This window comes from Vidua macroura, chromosome 3 (genome assembly GCF_024509145.1).
Source record: "Vidua macroura isolate BioBank_ID:100142 chromosome 3, ASM2450914v1, whole genome shotgun sequence".
Classification (NCBI taxonomy): domain Eukaryota; kingdom Metazoa; phylum Chordata; class Aves; order Passeriformes; family Viduidae; genus Vidua; species Vidua macroura.
The window spans coordinates 80,099,731-80,117,762 of record NC_071573.1 but is presented as its reverse complement, the minus strand read 5'-3'; the positions used below and the strand labels follow the sequence as shown (position 1 = coordinate 80,117,762).

The window sequence follows — 18,032 nt, the reverse complement described above, 5'->3', positions numbered from 1 at the left end:
CCCATGCCAACACCACCACCAGGCATAGTGAGGTATGTAATATATTCCTTTCCAAAGTTAAAGCTTATTCCCAGCATATGAGAGAAGCCTGCTGGCTTGGCCTTCACAGCCAAAACCCATGAGTGGTATCAGCTGACAGAGGGGATGCAGGAATATATATCACCTGATACATCTGTCTAGCTGGTGTCACTAAAAGCAAAGAGAAGCAATGCACCCTCTAGCGAGGGCAGGTAATGAATTGTGGAGGTGTCTGTGCAATTAGGAATTACTAAGAGAGGTAAGAGTAACGAGTAGGAGAAAAGGAAATGCTCCCTTACAGCAATCCACTTGAAAAGGATTTAGAAAATAAGGAGAAAAGGCTAGGGTCAACTAGCAACCAAAGCAGGGTCTGAAAGCTGCCTCTGAACCATGTATTGTGGTGGCTGCTTTAGCAATGTTTACTAGAAAGTGCTACTAAAAGTAATTTTCAGCTGCTACTTCACCTATCTGCCCTCAGGAAACAAGTCTTTTTCTTTAAAACACTGAAAAAAATGGCTATATTTTCAATGCTGTACATTTAAAATATAGTTCTTTTCCACTAAAGAAAAGTGTTTCCAACTCCTTAGTAGAAATCAAAGGGAACATGAAATTTGGCATGAACAGCACTGCAAGATTATCTACTATCTTGAAATTGCTGTTGTGCCATGAAAGACATCCAACATGATTACAATGTCATTACTCATCTTAATCATTAACACTACTCACAGGACCAATGGCATGTATTTATGGATATCAAGCAGACGTTTGGAGGGAAAGAAGAAAAGTTCACGACTCCAGTTAAATAAACATTTACACTTAAAAGTTGAATGAAACCACATTTAGTAGATACAGCACGGTGGAACACAGCCAGTGAAAAAAATAACAACAACAGCAAGTGTTTCCAAATATTTCTTCTATGTGCAGTTTAAATATAATTTTTACATTAGGCTTGGGAAGATACTCTTATCTTGGATAACAAATATGCTTCTGCTTCAAGTCTCTCCATGGCTTTTCAACATATTACAGCTTCACTAATGCAGATTTGAAATCATTCTATCTCTAAGAGCTATGAGGTACAGTGCACAGATGTACAAATCCTTTCATCTATAACTGCTCATTTGGAATATAAAGGAAAAACTTCAAGAAGCATCCCTAAATGATCTTGATTGCTCTAAATAGACAAAACCATATTCCTGTTCACCCCTGTACAGATAGAGAAATTTAGTATTTTCATCGTGGGGCAATAAAAATCAAAACAGAGAATACAAATATGTACTGTAACTTTTTCCCTATTTGCCTTCACAACCACCAGAAGAAAAATGTAAAAGGATCTCATTTTTTAAAAAAGAGGCCATAAGGATAAAAAGACAAAGCAATACAATCTCAAACATGCATAAAAGAATATTAATACTTGGCCTTTGAAACTGACAACATATTAAGTTTTGACATTACCTTTTTGCCTGGCCTTGGCTATTACTTCAATGTGTTTCATTGCTGCCTTGAGCATCTTCTTCGTTACAACTGTTGGAATGTCCACCTAGAGAATAATTTCAAAATCAAACCAAAACTGTTCTAGTTTTCCCCCAAAAAAGTTATTATAGACAACCATCAATCATAGTAATTTGCTGATATGTTCCGGTTTGAACTATAAAATGAACCATTAAGAAATAATTCAAAATTCTCTAGGTGAGCTGACAGGGACCTCATTCTTCTGCCAAGGTATATAAAACCACATAGAACTAAATGCCACAAACAGCACAGTTAACTCATTTATTGTCAACTCATTCCCATTATGATTTTTTCATTTCAATAAATATAGCAAGGCAGTGTGACTTTCGAGTCACAGTGTATGAAACCCAGTTCTATGGGACAATTGGTCCACCAAGAAAAGGATCAAGTTAACTATGCTCTGCTTTAACACCTGCGTGCCTTAACACTCTGCAGTCGTGTCCACAAGGACTCAAACCAAAGAGAAACCCTCCTATTCACAGGCAGAAAAAATGTCACCCTTCAGGTGATGGCAGAACCCAAAGAGAATTTGAGTTACAGAGTCAAAAGACCATTAGTGCCAAAACCAAAACCATGTGATCATAAGCCAAACAAAAAACACGTATGATTTAATCAAGGATTGTACTAGGGTCCTGCATTTCTATTTTCTTTGGTGGCTACAAAAATGGAAGGAGAACAATTCAGGCACAAATGACTTTGGGTTGTCTTAGCCCTGCTCCAAAAAGGCTCTGATCAAGGTGCTCAGGGCTGTATCCAAGCTGGTGCTGAAAACCTCCTGAGTTGAACACAGTCACCTCCTCCAGCCCCAATAATCTTGGTGACCCTTAGGTTGAACCTGCACCACTTTCTCTTAAAGACAAGCCCAAAACTGGATTAGTATCCTAGATGCCATCCAAAGAGCATCAAGTGAAGGCAGAAAATCACTTTCCTTTATTTTCCCTGCTCCTGTCATACAGCCCAGGGTGGTGTTGGTGTTTTAAGCTGCCACTGGTGCCTCACATTCAGCTCACAGCCTACGATGGGCCCAGGTCTTTGCAGCAAGCACAGCTTCCCCTGAAGCCAGTCAGTCCCCAGCCTGTACAGTTTCAAGGGATTCTTTATCACCTGCAGCAGTTTTCACAGAAACTCATCTAGAAGGTGATTTACACTTTACATACCCTTTATTTTAAGCAAGAGACACCTCAGAGATGCAAAAACATACACCTGTGAATGTTCAAAATCTAAGAATTCTGAAAAAGTTTCTTTCCTAATGGAGGAATCCCTCGATACAGCATCTTGCCAGACAAGTAAAGAGACAAAGCAATTGCAAAGGCCACCAGAGCTGAGAGAAAAGTTGGTGTTTTTTATTCAATTGTACAAGGAGAATATTACATATTCCTGCATGCTCCCCTATAGTATTTGAGGTGCACAGCTATGACCTGACCTGGCCAGCCCCAACAAGCCAGTTCAATTGACTGGAACTGCCTAAATGTAAGGTCAGCTCCTGTTTACAAGCACAAAAGCACAGGCTTCTGGTTTTCAATGGAAAACCCTGTCTTTTGTGCCTCACATTCCAACAGTAATTTCTAGAAATTAAGAGCTTCCTATCACTTATAAGGAGAGGGCAGTGTTTCTTCCTACAGATGTAACTCAAAGAGCACAGCTAAGGAAATTGTTATCAACACTGCAGTAGACACTGTGAACTTTTGTCAAAAACTTCAATCAGATGCAGGGTTATCTATACCACACTGTACAAAGGCATGGTATAACCCTTGCCTTTCCCTTCAAAATCCATAACCAATCCAGAAATGGCCACAGCAAAGAAAATCCAGATTTGAAGTATTTCAGCATACATTTAGGAGTTGACTGGCCTGTAGTGCTTCTAACTTCATTCAACAACCATGCTTCAACCTAGGCAGCTTCAAACAGAAAAGAAAGGCATTCTTTTCATTAAAGCGATTTCCAATTTTAAGTCTCAATACAAAAGTAGAATATTCTTTGGCAAAAAATATAAAGATTTCATCTCAAAAAAATGAAAAAATAACCTGTGTTTTCTTACACAACTCTTCCTCAATTTAAACATTTTATCTCTATTAGCTAAGAACTATTGCTTTCAAGCATTTAATAATAAATCCAAAACAGAGTACAGCTGCTTGGCAAAGGTATAAAACAATTTTATTTTTCAACTGATGATGATGAATTTCTGCTCAATATATGTACTTCTGTGATGAACTTTATTTTGTATGGTCCCCTGACAGTGCTTAATACTGGCACACATCTTGAGTGTTTGTTGCACATATTGCCTACCCAGAGAGCTGAAGATACTACATTTAAATCCTCACTGTCAAAGGCAGAGATGGTAAATTAACAGTCTGCTTCAAGATGCTGTAACTCACTTGAGATATCCCAATCAATGCCTTATTGCATGATCAATACAGGAGACATGGTCACTTTCTGAGTCAACAGTGGATCCATGAACAATGCAACTAACACCAGCAAGTATTACAACTCCAAATTAAATTTTAAGACCGTGGTCTAGATTTTCACTTTGAAGCTTTACTCCACTCTCACATCTCCATACAATGTCTGTGCTACATGGATTTCCTAATCTTCCCCCGTGCTCATTTTAAAAAGCAACATGCCTGATTTAGAGTAAACAAGAAAGTCATCTGGATTTGATATGTAAGATGGAGAGAATCACGCTGTTAATAAGTCATGACAGGGTACATGTGCAACTTGTAGCTCAGAAAATATTGCTGTTAGTAAGGAGGGGGGATAAAAGACACATATTCATGGTAGTGGCTCCAACAGAGAGGCCAGCACTGACTAATTCTGGAAATTGAGTTAGCAACCCTTTCTGCATAGAACAGCCAAAAAGTTAGAAGCAGTTCCTGTGAAACAAGCTTGAAGCACTTTTCCAGGAAATAGTTGTGCTGCTAAAAAGAGAGCACATACAGAAAAAGTATATGCTAATAGATTAAACACAGCAAATAAAAAGTATGTGCTAATACATTAAACAGAGCAAATAAAAACTTCTAATCTTTAGCACTCAAAATGCTCCTGAAGAATTGTGTTAATATAAGAACCATATCTGTTTTAATTCCTACAGTAACCTGGTCACCTAATGACAGTCTATTCTTTATAGACAATGTAAGGGCCTGGTTTGCATTTTAAGAAGACAAGCAAGCAAAAGCTAGAACACAGCTCACCATTTTCTAGTAGGTCTTTTTCAGTGATTCTCAAAATGGTTTCCACTTGGATTAAGTCACCAAAAGACAGCTAAAAGATCACAAGGTTTTAATGATGCCTTGCACTGGTGTAATAAATACATCCATTTGCAAGAACAGGGGAAAGGTTTGAGTCACAAGGAACCTTCACAGAGCACTTATTCCAATCCCCTGCCACGGCAGGGACATCCTTCACTAGAACAGGCTGCTCAAAGCCACATCCAACACGGTGCTGAACACTTCCAATGATCAGTCTTCACAGATGGTTTACAGCTAGGAAGGGGATAAGCTCCAGAAAGATGGGGTAGATACCACAAAGAAGTAACTCAGATGGTTAGAAACAACCTACACTGTAAGGCTGACTTTGGAATCAAAATTAAAAAAAAAATTAAAAACTCACAAGAGATGGATATCAATTAATTCTGATGGAAAACCAACACTAATACCTTTAAGTCACCTTACCTTGTGAATTCTCCGAACTAAGACAGATGCAAAAAACCGTAGTGTCCCTCTCAGTTCATCCACTGAGGACTCATCATCAGTAATATTTCTGCAGTGTTTCAAACCATGGCATATGAGGAAACAGAACAAAAGAAATTTCTATTAATCCAACCACAATACATTTGGCACTATTAAAAGCCTAAGAATAAGAACGTTCAACAGTGATACTTCAGCTGGAATGAACTGAAATGAAAGCTACCAGAGAGTCAGCAGTCTTCTGTCTGAGGAAAATACACAGCATTCCCACAAGGTCTGTGCACACAACAGCTTAAGAAAAACGTCAGGAAATTGCAATGATATACCAATTCCTGCTGTCATATACTATCTGAATGATTTTGACTGACTAAAATCTAACCTAGTTTCTACATATGGAAACACATCCAATCTCAATGGTATAAAAGAAATTGAAATTATTTAAAGTGGCTTCTGCTTGGAAGCAAAGAAGAATTCAAATAGATTTCCAAATTGCTATGTCAAAATATCATCCAAACTTTTAATCTGGCTTGCCAGTTTCCATCCACTGCAATAAGAGATGTTCAGTGAAAACTCACAGTAAAAATAATTAAATGTGATTCAGGAAGAAAAATACCTAACTCCGTGACTTTTTTGGAAAACTGAATGAAAACAGGAAATACACTACGTCTTAGATGAAGAAACTGCAACTAAACGGAGTGGAAAAAGATCATAATGCCAGCATTCCACAAAATGCAAGCAAAAACCAAAAATCTATCAGTTATTAATATGAACTTTAGAGCATGACTAATATATTGGTAAAACTGAAGTATAACAGCTGAATATTGACAAAGCAAAGGAAGTTGCATTAGGTTTAACTGATGATCATATGCAAGAGCCATCACACTTTTTGGTGATAAATTAGTGTAGTAAGTAGAAACATTACTTGCATTGTAAAAGAACCCTACAAGGAAGAACAGGACACTTAAAAATAGTTTTAAAAATTATGCATAAAACATTTTACATTATTCAGCATCCAACTTTTAAAGCACTTTTAGCCTGGGTTATAGAACATTCAAAGGCACGTTGATGATGAACAATCAGGTACATATACTAGAGATACCAGTGACCTGAGAGTCAAAGTATGTAACTAACTGCATGGAAAAAAAAAAAAAACAAAACACCTCAAAGAAAGCAGCCTAGCACAAGAATCACAACCATCCTCCAAGAGCTAATCAAATGCAGATAAGAACACTGTAGGGGAAAGTTTGGTTTAAGATCAGCAGCTGACATTTTATAAGCAGTATGGTTAGAAAATACCCACATTGTCAGAGGGATTAGCATTGCCAAGGGATTAGCAAACAAACTGTATTACGGTATTACTAGCATTTGACAGACAAGAAGATAAATGAAGTAATTTGGACCAAGAAGTTGTTATTTATTGACAGTTGGATAACCAGTATCTTGGCTAGCTCAGCTTGGACACGACTTTATGCCACATACTCTCACAACAGATTTGCAAAGACATTCTTTTAATCACCAGCAGACTGAAGACTGGCAAAAAAAACATCATGAACCTGAAAAATGCCAAATCTACAGTGACTCAGGGGAAAGTCCAAATAACCCTCTTGGAAACATTTTAAAAGCTGGCTGTGTTTTCCCAGAACTTTAGGAATATTAATTGTAAACAGTTACGAAGTCTAATGTCTCAAGAGAGATACACCCAACTGCTATTGCACGCAAAGCCTGATGGGATTCACTGATAAATGAAAATCATACACAAATAGCAAAGTGATATTTTTCCTCCGTGTGTTAATTATTCTTACAAAACTTGGCTAACTCCTTCCAAAAAGATGTAGAAAATAAGTCACAAGCCAATAAAAATGTAAAGCTATGGTTTGTAACTCAACAAAAATTCAGAATTTTTCATGCATTACTTGCATTTAAAAAGAACTTGCCTTTAAAATAGAAGCAGCTCCATATATGAAAACATTGTGTTTAGTCACCATCAAAGAAAAATGTTTTCATAGCAATGTATTACAAAAAATGTGGTAATTACTGAATTCTGTCCTAATCTGAGAGAACTGGATTTGCAGTACCATCAATGACCAAAAATATTTAGTAAGCACAGAGTGAGCCATTCAAACTTTAAACTCTATTTAAAATAACGCTGGTATAAGCAAGATATTATATAGTTTTGCTGAACAGCATAAGCAAAAGACTTAGACCCAAGTTTTGTAGCTCTACAAACTTGGGATTACTTACAACTATGCTCTATTTTTCTCACGCAGTTGAAAAAAAAGATCTTAATATAACCAGCATAAATACTTTAAAAAACAAAAATTACTTTAAAACAAAAAATACTTTAAAAAACAAAAATTATTGCAGTAAAGTTCACTGGATTTTAAGCACTAACCCTCATTCCCCTAAAGTAGTCTAAATTTAGGACATGCTTAAATTTTAAGCTGCTATTAAAAAATTAGAAATCCTTACACAGTTTATTAATGAAACAAACATAAACCAGCTTTAGTGCTTATAGCACTTTTATTCCTAAGCAAAAATCCATTGTTTTATCTTGCAACACACCCTGTAAACATTACACTTCCCTGGCTTCTCACTGAGATACATCCTGGTAACAATAATGTCCAAGACAGCATCAGTTGGCACAGCACATAAAACAAAAAACAAGTTGTTTTTTTTTAAATAAATAATAATAAAAAAAGGAGAGATAGCTTCTGCGCAAAATCCATTTACATGAAAGGCAGAGCAGCTAGCCCAAGGATTTATGCCCAAATTTTTCTTTGCAAAGGAACGCAGCCGACTGTTTTAGCAGCCTATCTGCCAAGTATGAATTGCCTGCTAGTGCTCACCCAGCCACGCTGCTAAATAAGGACAGCATGGATGCAAAGGCCCTAGGAAGATTTAACCTGAGTGAGGTTTATTTGCTCAGAAACAAACGTGCCCTGGATGCACGAATCCTCACTCCCAGGTGATGTGAGCTTTGCCAACAGTGCAGGTACAGCTAGAGCAGGGAAGGTCAGAGCTGACATGCTCTACAAGCCAGCTCTCAAACCATGGCACAGAGACACAGTTCAGGTCTCCCTGCATAACCCCTGCAGGAAACACCTGAATGTCCAGACTAAATAGGACCAGATCTGACATTCCTACGGTTAAACTGAAACCAGTAAGCCTTCCAGGACCGAGCTGTTTCCTGTAGAATTACTTCACTGAACTCTCAGTATTTCAGGTTCACTGAAAGCTTGTTAGATTTCTTCAGCATGGTGTGAATTTTTGGAACTAGTTCAAAATCCTGAGGTGCAGCCATGCAGAACTTAAGACGGGGCAGGAACACCTACACTGCTCACCAGAGGGCAAGATGGAGCAGAATGCAGGCTGGCTGGCTTCATGCAAAGTGTATTTTACACTGCATTTCTAACTGTACATTATATATACAGTGAATTGTTATCCCTACCAGATGATGTATTCCAGACTTCCACTGCCTTGGGCGTCAGAGACGTAAGTTAATTGGTGGAAGCCAAGTTTTCTTGTCAGTCCAAAATAAAGACATTAAAGACACCTTCCAGCAGCCAAGAAAAAACTGTTTTCCAATCATGCAATATAGGAGACGGTTGCCTTACATTTGTTACTTTATCAACAACCCAATAGAACACGCTCTAGTTTTCTGTATTTGAAAGTTTAAAACCTTGAGATTACCAACTTGCATTCACAACACGTGGTGCTAAAGCTCCCTCTGCTGTTTACATCAGCAGTGAAATTTTACACTTCAGCATATTCAACACACAAAGTTAAAGATGGGACATGGAGGTACTGGCCACAATCAAAAACCCAAGAGGCAAAGAAGTCTGAACAGTAAATTTTGGGTCCCAGAGACAGAAAAAAATCCAAACGACACAGAGTAAAAATAAAAGAAAGCATACTTTTTTTAGGACAAATTGAACTTTCAATGAAAAAGTCAAATTCAGAATTAAGGCAAGATGTTGTTTTAACACATTAATGCCAGCATCATCAGTTAGAAATATTTTAATATCTTCTTACAAAGGACTGCGAAGCACTAACTAATATATAAAAGTTCAAGGAAGAAAACCCAAAAGAAAAAAAAAAAACACAGAAAAAATAATCAGCCATAGTCTCTTCTTTATTCACTATTTAATAGTTACACAGTACTATTCTATTCAGCATAAAATAATCACCAACAGTCTTAAAAGTTGGAAATTTATGAGATGATCTCCAAGAAGTTGGCCACAGGTATTTGAAATATCTTTTCTTTAAAGCCCTGCAAAGTTATTTATTTTTCTTTTTTTATGGAAAGTGATAGATCAGTATGCTTCTAATCAGGAAGTAAATTTCACAGGTAGTGACAGGTTGAATTTTTACACAAATTTTCATCAATCTGTATTTAGTTCCAAGTAAGAGCTATCACAAAATGAACATATAAAAATATACAATCTAATGAAATGCAAATTTCAGAACCACCTCTATTATAACTAAACTATTAAAAGACCTGTTCTATTCTGCTAAGACACAATAAAACAATGATTCATAGCATTCAAAAGTATGCGTTATCTTTCACTAAGGAAACAGAAATGTTTCTTTTCAGGTGTCAACTTCTTAAGCAGGTTGACAAATATTTGTGATATTAAAAATAATAACTTTTAGATAAAGCTCGTACCTGTACCATGGATAAATAAAGTTTTCCAGCACCAACTCAAGCACCTGTGCAGAACAAAGACAACCATGTTACAAAATAAACCATTTACTACAAATCCCTGTTAGAAGAGGCAACATCACAAATACCCTCTAAAACTCATAGAACATAATTTATACATGATAAAACATAAAAATGTCTAAGTTGTGTTGATCAACCAGTTGCTAGATCAACCATTTTGCATTGTAATCAGTACTTTGGGCAAGTAACAGCAAAGTGATGGTTTCATCAGATATCAACAAGAAACATCTGCCACAAGTATTATCAATAACATGAAGCACAGTGCCATGGCCACTGTCAGGCAAATGCTACAAAAAATGTAATCTTACCTTAAACAGCCCATCCCTAAATTTTCAGGTCAGTCAGTCCCTGTTCTTTTCTGATGGAGCATGGAGTGTCCCAAAGGCACAGTTACATACTACACTTACACACACCTCCATCCTTTTCCACCCAAACCTCCACCTTCAAGGTGGGACAGTCATTCCTGTATGCTCACCACTCTCAAAGCAAGCAAAAGAAGAGTCATAAAAAGCAATTCCTATGAAAGCTAGCCGTAACAAGGAAGGAGACAGAAGGATGAAGTTTTCTTAGGATTCCTCTTCCTTCACTATAGCCCCAAGATATCATCCACACTACCTTCTCCCACTCCAACCTATCCCTTAATTTGAATCAGCATTTTAGATATCAGTTTATCCCCAACAGCGTCAATGTTGATGAGGAGAGTAAGAGAGAATACGTGTGTTGCTATATGAGGCTGCTCACCATGTTCTGCTGAAGGAAAGGTTTTGCAAAGCCACCGTGTACAAAGAAAAATGTGAAGTCTGTCAGAAAGGAAAGCTGAATGTAACAGCTGATATACAAGTGTCATTCATGAGAATAAGTGCTACTCGTCTTACAAGATCTGCTGCTGCACTCATTCACACAGTATGCACTGCAAGAATTCAAGACTTACTAAATTTATACTATCTTTAGGGCATTACATGCCTCTGCTCCTCTCATGATTATAAAAGCATACTCAGTAAAAAACACACATGGCCTTTTTAATTCTTCTCAACCCTTCAGACCTGAGCAGCTCATGAATACTCTTTTTCTGTCTTCACTAGTAAGAATGTCGCCTACTCGGATTGGATAAGATACTTTCTCTTTTCCAGCTGTTCCACTTCAGTGATTTTCTTCGCCTCTCTCTGAGGAGATGTTTTGCAGCTTGGGATAACATTAGATGTCTGTGTTATGGACCACGCAAAGTCATCAGTGTCTTTTCTCCTACCCTTATGTGCTACAGCAGTAATAGATCTTGAAACTGTAACACCATCACGTGCTAATGATGGATGCGTAAGCTAAATGTTTTATCATGTTGTCCTGTGTCATTCCCATCCCCCATCTCGTATTTCCATTTATAAGCAGGGTGGAAGGTGAGGGAAATGACAACAGATGCTTCAATTCCCAGTACAGAAGAGACTAAGAAATCCCAGAGAACCTTCTATGGAAGTTAATCTTCAGACAATAGAAAGGAGACCTCATCCAGCTCCAGTCAGCAATCACAGGCCATTGCCCTTAAAAGCAGTATATCAGACTACTTAAACCAATTTCCTTGATGCCTTCCATAGCACTACACGAGCCACCAATTTACTCCACAGAAATCTCAGTCTCACAGGTATTGTGACACTATTTTTCTTCATGTGGGGTTCCTAACAAAATAAACCGCTTTCAAGGCTCAAAGTGCACTCTTCAGAAGAAGTGCCTTACAGAAAGCTTGCAAAAAAATCCATCTGTCTATTAAAGGAGCCCTTTTCCTTCTTCTTCCACTTTTCCTCTGTGCCTCCCCATCAGGAGCAACAGCAGCAGAGCATCTTCTGTTTGGAGTGGAAAGTGCACTTGCAGAGCCTTCAAGCACGGAACAGTGCATTCAAAGGGATACAATGAACTCCTCTTGAAACAGCTTTCTTCATTTATGACTACTGCTTTTGAACTGAGCGCCTGTCTATCAAGCTTTCCATTAATGTGCCACTACAAATTCAGTTCATCAGATGCTAACATAATTTTTTGGCCCTCTCTTCCTCTATAGTCCTATAGAGGCCTCTGAAGGCACTAGAAGAATTGTTTCCAACAGTGAGAGATCTGATCCTTACGGCTGCCTAAGCAAAACAATGTTCTGAGATTCATCTTCCCACGGTTATTAAATAAGCAAGGAAAGTAGAAAAATGTGCAAGACCTGATGACCCTTCCCACTCAAAAGTGGAAGACAAAGTCTCCTTCAGATTCATCCCATGTTGTAGTAACTGAGCACCAGCTGAACCATTTTACAGACTTGGCAGTGCTTCTCTTCCACAGCCACACTGTAAGAGCAAGCTTTATGGTACTGCTTCCACAGAACACTGCAGACAATCCCACTAGGCAAAGAGGCAGCATGCACAGAGACACACAACTAACTCAAAATGCCCAAACACATGGCATGGCAGAGGCAGTTAAGTACGATGCTCCATTCCACCAAGGTGCTGTATAGAAGTTAAAGCAGAGCTAGTGTGTGAAATCATCCCCACTGCAAAAATCGAAGCACTCAAGAAGTAATAAGCCATTGACTGCCACTAATTGGATTTCAAGGCATGCAGTCCATACTGTTTTTCCTTCAACCCTATCAGCATTCCAGACTGTGTCAGTGTGATTCTGCTGGAATGAAAAAAATTGGCCACATCATCCACTGCACCTTCATGAAGCACTGGGGAAGCAAGACATGTGTACCCACTTCCATTCTATCAACAACAAAAATATTATTCAGACTCAATTGCTCACACTTCACACATGCCAATGAAGTAGATGGGACACCTCAAAAAATGACAGCTAATGATAAGCCATTTCCTTGTCTGTAAAGTATAATTCTCCAGTTTTAAATACAAATGATGAGTCATTTAATTTAAAATCTACCTATTTTTCCAACCATTTTGCAACATGACTGTTTTCACTATGCGTGGGCAGCTTGGAATTAGAAAAATATTACAAACATAAAGCCAAATGCAGCAGGTAGCAATATAAGCAGTAGCTGAATTAAAAAAAAAAAAAAGAGAGAAATTATTTTCTAGCATGCACTGCAACACTGCAAGCTAGTCAGTCTTTGCTGCTGAGACAAGCTTTTTGGGGACTGCCACACAACTGACCCCAGCTGTCAGGAGGAGGAACTGTAGAGACGAGTGATGACTGAATCAGTAGCAGGTCAGAACTACCAGGCCAAATTAGAACAGAAAGGAGCAATGATTTGATATAAACCACAATAACAATTGTAAAGCCTCCAAAGACAGCACAACCTGACAGCTGAGGCCACTTCCTGGGGGTAGAACAAGCCATTCCAATAAGAAAGCATACAGTCCATTTTGTTACTGCAAGAGTTCAGGACTTGCAAAGAGCACATTCTGGCAATAACTAATTTCTTGTCATGCATTTGTCCACTTCTTGCTTTTAGAAAACAAAACAAAAAAATTCTCATCCCATAATCTCAGGTCCCAAGAACCTGAGAAGAATTTAAAAAGTGAGATCAAAAGACAGCACCACCTTGATCCAGTGAGACTTTTTTTTTCAGCATGCTGATAAAGAATAGCTGAGCAGCTTTCCACAGACTTGACTTGCAACCATCCCTCACATAGCAAAAATGAGATTGCAGAGAAAAAGATGAATTCATTAACAGAACAACAGGATCAAACTGTCCTTTATACAATTTGTAGCACCTGGATTATACACAATGTAAAACTGACCAACTGATATAATGTCCTAATTCAAAAAGAAAGAAAACACTGAAGAAACAAACATAATGCAAAATGGATTAGAAACTGGAAACAAAATTATACTTAGGTCACTGCTTTATCTTGTGCAGGATGCATCCCAAATTATAAAATATTGATGGTTGAGACAGTTTAGCATTCAATTATAACAACAAACAAGCGTGGGGAGGAATGTCCAGGCACAGGTTTTGTTATTCTTTTAAACCACACACAGCAGCTGAATAGACTAAAACAAGGCTGCAAAGGTTAAGAATTTGCAAAGTGAGACAAACTATCATCACAATCCAAGAAGAAAAATCCATACTTGTGAGGAAAACTTTGATTTCTTCTGATTTGAGCGTGTATTAAATTATTCTGAAAGCACTTGAAAACACAAGCTTGAAGGCTATACACCTGGTTCAAATTAGAAACATTTGGAAATGAGAATATTGCCTAAATTCTTCAAGCTGCAAAAAAAAAAAAAAGAACTAGAAAAATTAAAACATAATAAAAAATTCCAAAATTATTCCAAGTATTTGAAGGAACTGCTTTTTAGAAGCAGGCTGCATTCCGCACTCCTTTAGAATCTAATTAACCTTAATTCAGTTTACACTGTATCAGCTTCTCTCTAATGTATGACTAACCCACAAAAGAAAATAAGAGCAGTCTCTCCTTCCAACCTGAAGCAGGCTATCCAATTCCAGGCCAGCATTAGATGCTGCATCCTCAGAGCAGGTGGTCAAGAGGAATATGGTATGGGCAGAACCCCTTGCTACCCTTTTACAGTAGAGAAGAGCTGCAGTGAGGAACCATGCAAGGAGATTTCTCATCCCAAACAGTATCTGTCCAACACAGGTGGAAAAGGTGGCTCAGACCACTTGTTTGGGTCCATCAAGGAGGGTGACCCTGGCTTGCTGCCCTGGGAAGGTCCAGAACTCAGGCCTGGTTCTTCCCTCCAGTTAAGCACACAAGGGAGGGAAGGGAATGAGAAGCATGGGCATGGATACACATAACCCACATCTGCAGTGCTAAATAAAGCAGGGCCTGGGACACGCCACTGAAGTGAAAAGTAACAGCAAAGAAAAGGCCACTATTCCAGTAAAAGCAGAACTACAGCAACCACATACAAAATGCCATGAAGATAACTGTGGTATCTACTCATATCACTTGTAAAGAGATACTACAAAGACCCTTTTCAGCATCAAATTCCCATTTAAGCCAAACAAGAAAATTTCCAGTTCTTCAGCATTTACAACATCCTTGGTTAGACTGCCACAGCTATTTGGTACCCCAAATCCTAAAAATATTAAACGCCTAGAAGCATTTCTTTTACATTCTATTATTAAAGCAAGAGTCTATTGAAATTCTATTCATCAATATTGTCATTTTAATGCACTTAAACTTAGTTTAAAAATAGATTAAGTAACTTTAAAAGAATAAATGTTTATTTCTGAAATCACAGAAGATGTCACTTCATTCAACTAGAGGAAGTCAACAAGTTGCTACCTGTTCTTTTCTAAAAACATTCCTCAGCTGTCCATTCCTTCCTTAATGTTTTCATTCTCCTCCCACTCCTTCAGTGGGCCATGCTTGGGACGTCTCACAGAGCTGAACTGAAGTTTTAGCTTATACCACAGACACACATGGCTCTGGCTTCATACACCATGCTGTTAATGGCAAGAACTGACAGACAAAAACTGACTCACTTCTGCCATGCCAGTTCTTCATCCTCCTACCACAGAACTCCAAAGCTGGAATTCTAAATAAATGGATATTAATCTACACATGTGCTTGTGCATTTTCCTAGCTTCAAAAAACAAAAAGCTTATCTGTTTAGCTCCCAATACATTTCATCAATTAGTAATCAAGGAAATAAAAAAAAACCAAGCCCAAAGAAAAACTGCTCTTCAAACAGCTCTTTTTTTAAAGAGATTAGAACAAAACAAAATTCCTGATTTACAGTCTTGCTACAAAAGATACATATATTGTTCTTTTTTGAGTAAATGCAGCAATTTCATTTTTAAGACAGATTTTGTTACAGCTTTGTCTGATGATTTTAAATAGATTCATGGAATGGTTTGGGTTGGAAGGGACCTTAAAGATTATCTAGTTCCCATACCCTGCCATGGGCACCTTCCACTTGGCCAGGTTGCTCCATCCCACCTGGCCTCAAACACTTCCAGGCATAGGGCAACCAAAAGTTCTCTAGGCAACCTGTTCCAGCACCTCACCATGCTCACAGTAAAGAATTTCTTCTTAATATCTAATCTAAACCTACTCTATCAGTTTGAATCCATTCCCCCACGTTCTTTTAATAGTTTTTTTCCATCTTTCTTGTAGGGTCCCTACCATTAAATTATCATCTTCATGACAGAACTTTTGTAATTGGAGCAAATCATCTTTTACCCTCAACTACAAAGAAACTAAGCAGGCTGAAATCCTTAACTTTTTAAGATTCAGACATGTTCAATTTTAACTGTTCTTTCCATTATTCTTCCCAATTTACACGGACATTTTTTCTAAGTGCACTGCTACACAAGCAGTCCATGTTTAAAAACAGGCCATCGTGGCTCCCTGCTCCCAGCAAACACTCCTTTGACTTGACTTTTAGTGAACAAGCTAAAATACCTGCAAGGTACGTGTGAACCACCTAGTGAACCAGAAGCAAAAGGTTTCAAAGACACGTAATAAAACCCCACAGAATTTGTACTGAATGTACAGGATGTACTAAAGAAAGGATGCACCCATTACCTCAGAAAGCGATGCATCAACCTTGGAAGGCACTTTCAGATCCAGCCATGGCTGATAGTTTTCCAGAAGCAAAGTAGGTCTGTAGGAGAGCATGGAGAAGTTTATGTAACAATGTGCAATCGACAGTTTCCTACTGCGATGTGTCAAATGGCAGCAGTACCAAGCTTAGGAGTGCCACATATGTAATTTACCTGTGCCTCTTGCATTTGACCTTGCCACATACAGCACAGCTGTGGCCGTGGGGAAACAGCTCCGGCAGTTCCAACTGCTAAGAGATTTGGACAAGCTTACATTCTCCAAAATGATGATTCTATTAATATAGCGACACATTTGTGAATTTCCTTTCAGAGCATGCTATTACAGAGAACTGAATAAAGACAAACTTGTTCTTCCAGCAGGAAAACAAGATAACAAAGCATGGCATGAAAAACAACTGAATCTTAAAAGAAAAATCGCTTCTGCTGAAGCAAAGTGAGAGGACACACATATCCTTTCACATCTCCACTCACCTCACCATACATTAATCACTCTAGTAACAGATCTTACTTATAGCCTCGAACTATTGCAACTCTACCTTTTTAGGCCTATGAAATTCTACATTGAATTGTTTTAAGTTAGAAAAGAGCAATTTGCTTTGGGAATATTCTTCTCTTTGAACTGCAGTACTGCTTAAAGAATCCTGATTACAGTGAGCAAAGAAGACTGACTCACCAGTGGCCTGCAAAAAGGAGGGCAACTTTAGAAAAGAAAAAGCCCCATTAAAGGAGCAAGCAACAACATAGTTTCTCCACTGCCTGCTACTCAAATGCTCAAAATGCACTATGAGGGAAGCAGGAAAAAACATCCTTGAACACTCACACATGTGGATTTGATGGGACTATGCAGAAACATGAGAAGAATTCTTAAGCATCATCTATTTGCCGCAAAACACCTGTCAGCAGGAGTGTATGAGCTGTACTGACGCACAATATTCCTGAAAGCAGCTAGGATTAGAGAATAATTGCCTCCATATAGATTCTTATAATATTTTAGAAAAGCACAAGACTCTTCACAGGCATATTTACCTTGGGTTTATACTTTATTGTGAACAGAATATTGGGCAGGAGGGAATCCGGTCCCAAGGAACAGTAGAAGGTGACGACCCCAGCCACGAACGACCAGAAGACCATCAAAACATGAAGATACCTTACAGACGCACAGGAAGGGAAAAAGCCGCTGCGTGAGAAGGCGCAGCGCCGCCGCCCGCGCCCGGCTCCCCGCCCGCCCGGTTACCGGTTGAGGAGGAGGGTGGCGGTGCCCAGCCCCAGGAGGAGGCAGCAGGAGAGCGGGTACTGCCGGCAGGTCTCCCGCAGCCCCTCGGCGCCCCGCAGCCGCCGCAGCAGCCTCCGCCCGGCCGCCCGCACCCCCCCCATGGCGGCCGCTGCCCGCGCCGGCCGGGCCGGAGGCGGGGCCGCTTCCGCTGCCGGCGCCCGCTGATGGCGGCGCCGCGACGGGCCCGCGGCAGAGGCCGCCGCCGCCGGGGCGGGGACAGCGGCGGGGAGGAGCGGCCGCCCGCCGGAGCGCTCCGGGAGCCGCGTCCGCGCAGCCCCGCCGTGCCGCTCGCAGCTGCGCTGTGTCACG

The 18,032-nt window shown here is 39.2% G+C and overlaps 1 protein-coding gene across 5 annotated transcripts in view; it reads right to left on the bottom strand.

Annotated features, from left to right (window-relative positions):
• SNX14 (sorting nexin 14) overlaps positions 1-17,806 on the bottom strand; it is a 45,781-nt gene extending 27,975 nt beyond the window's left edge. The window contains exons 1-7 of one of the 5 annotated variants that reach the window (XM_053972951.1): positions 17,685-17,806; positions 17,477-17,597; positions 16,604-16,680; positions 16,413-16,491; positions 9,877-9,920; positions 5,196-5,283; positions 1,471-1,555 (exon numbers count right to left, since the gene is read on the bottom strand). In XM_053972951.1, the coding sequence (XP_053828926.1) occupies positions 1,471-1,555; positions 5,196-5,283; positions 9,877-9,920; positions 16,413-16,491; positions 16,604-16,680; positions 17,477-17,581 (478 nt within the window). In that variant the 5' untranslated portion in view covers positions 17,582-17,597; positions 17,685-17,806. Of the gene's footprint in view, positions 1-1,470; positions 1,556-5,195; positions 5,284-9,876; positions 9,921-10,674; positions 10,697-16,412; positions 16,492-16,603; positions 16,681-17,476; positions 17,598-17,684 lie in introns of those variants that run through there. The other 4 variants (XM_053972952.1, XM_053972953.1, XM_053972954.1 and 1 more) reach the window with 4 other exon arrangements.
• Positions 17,807-18,032: the final 226 nt, after the last annotated feature.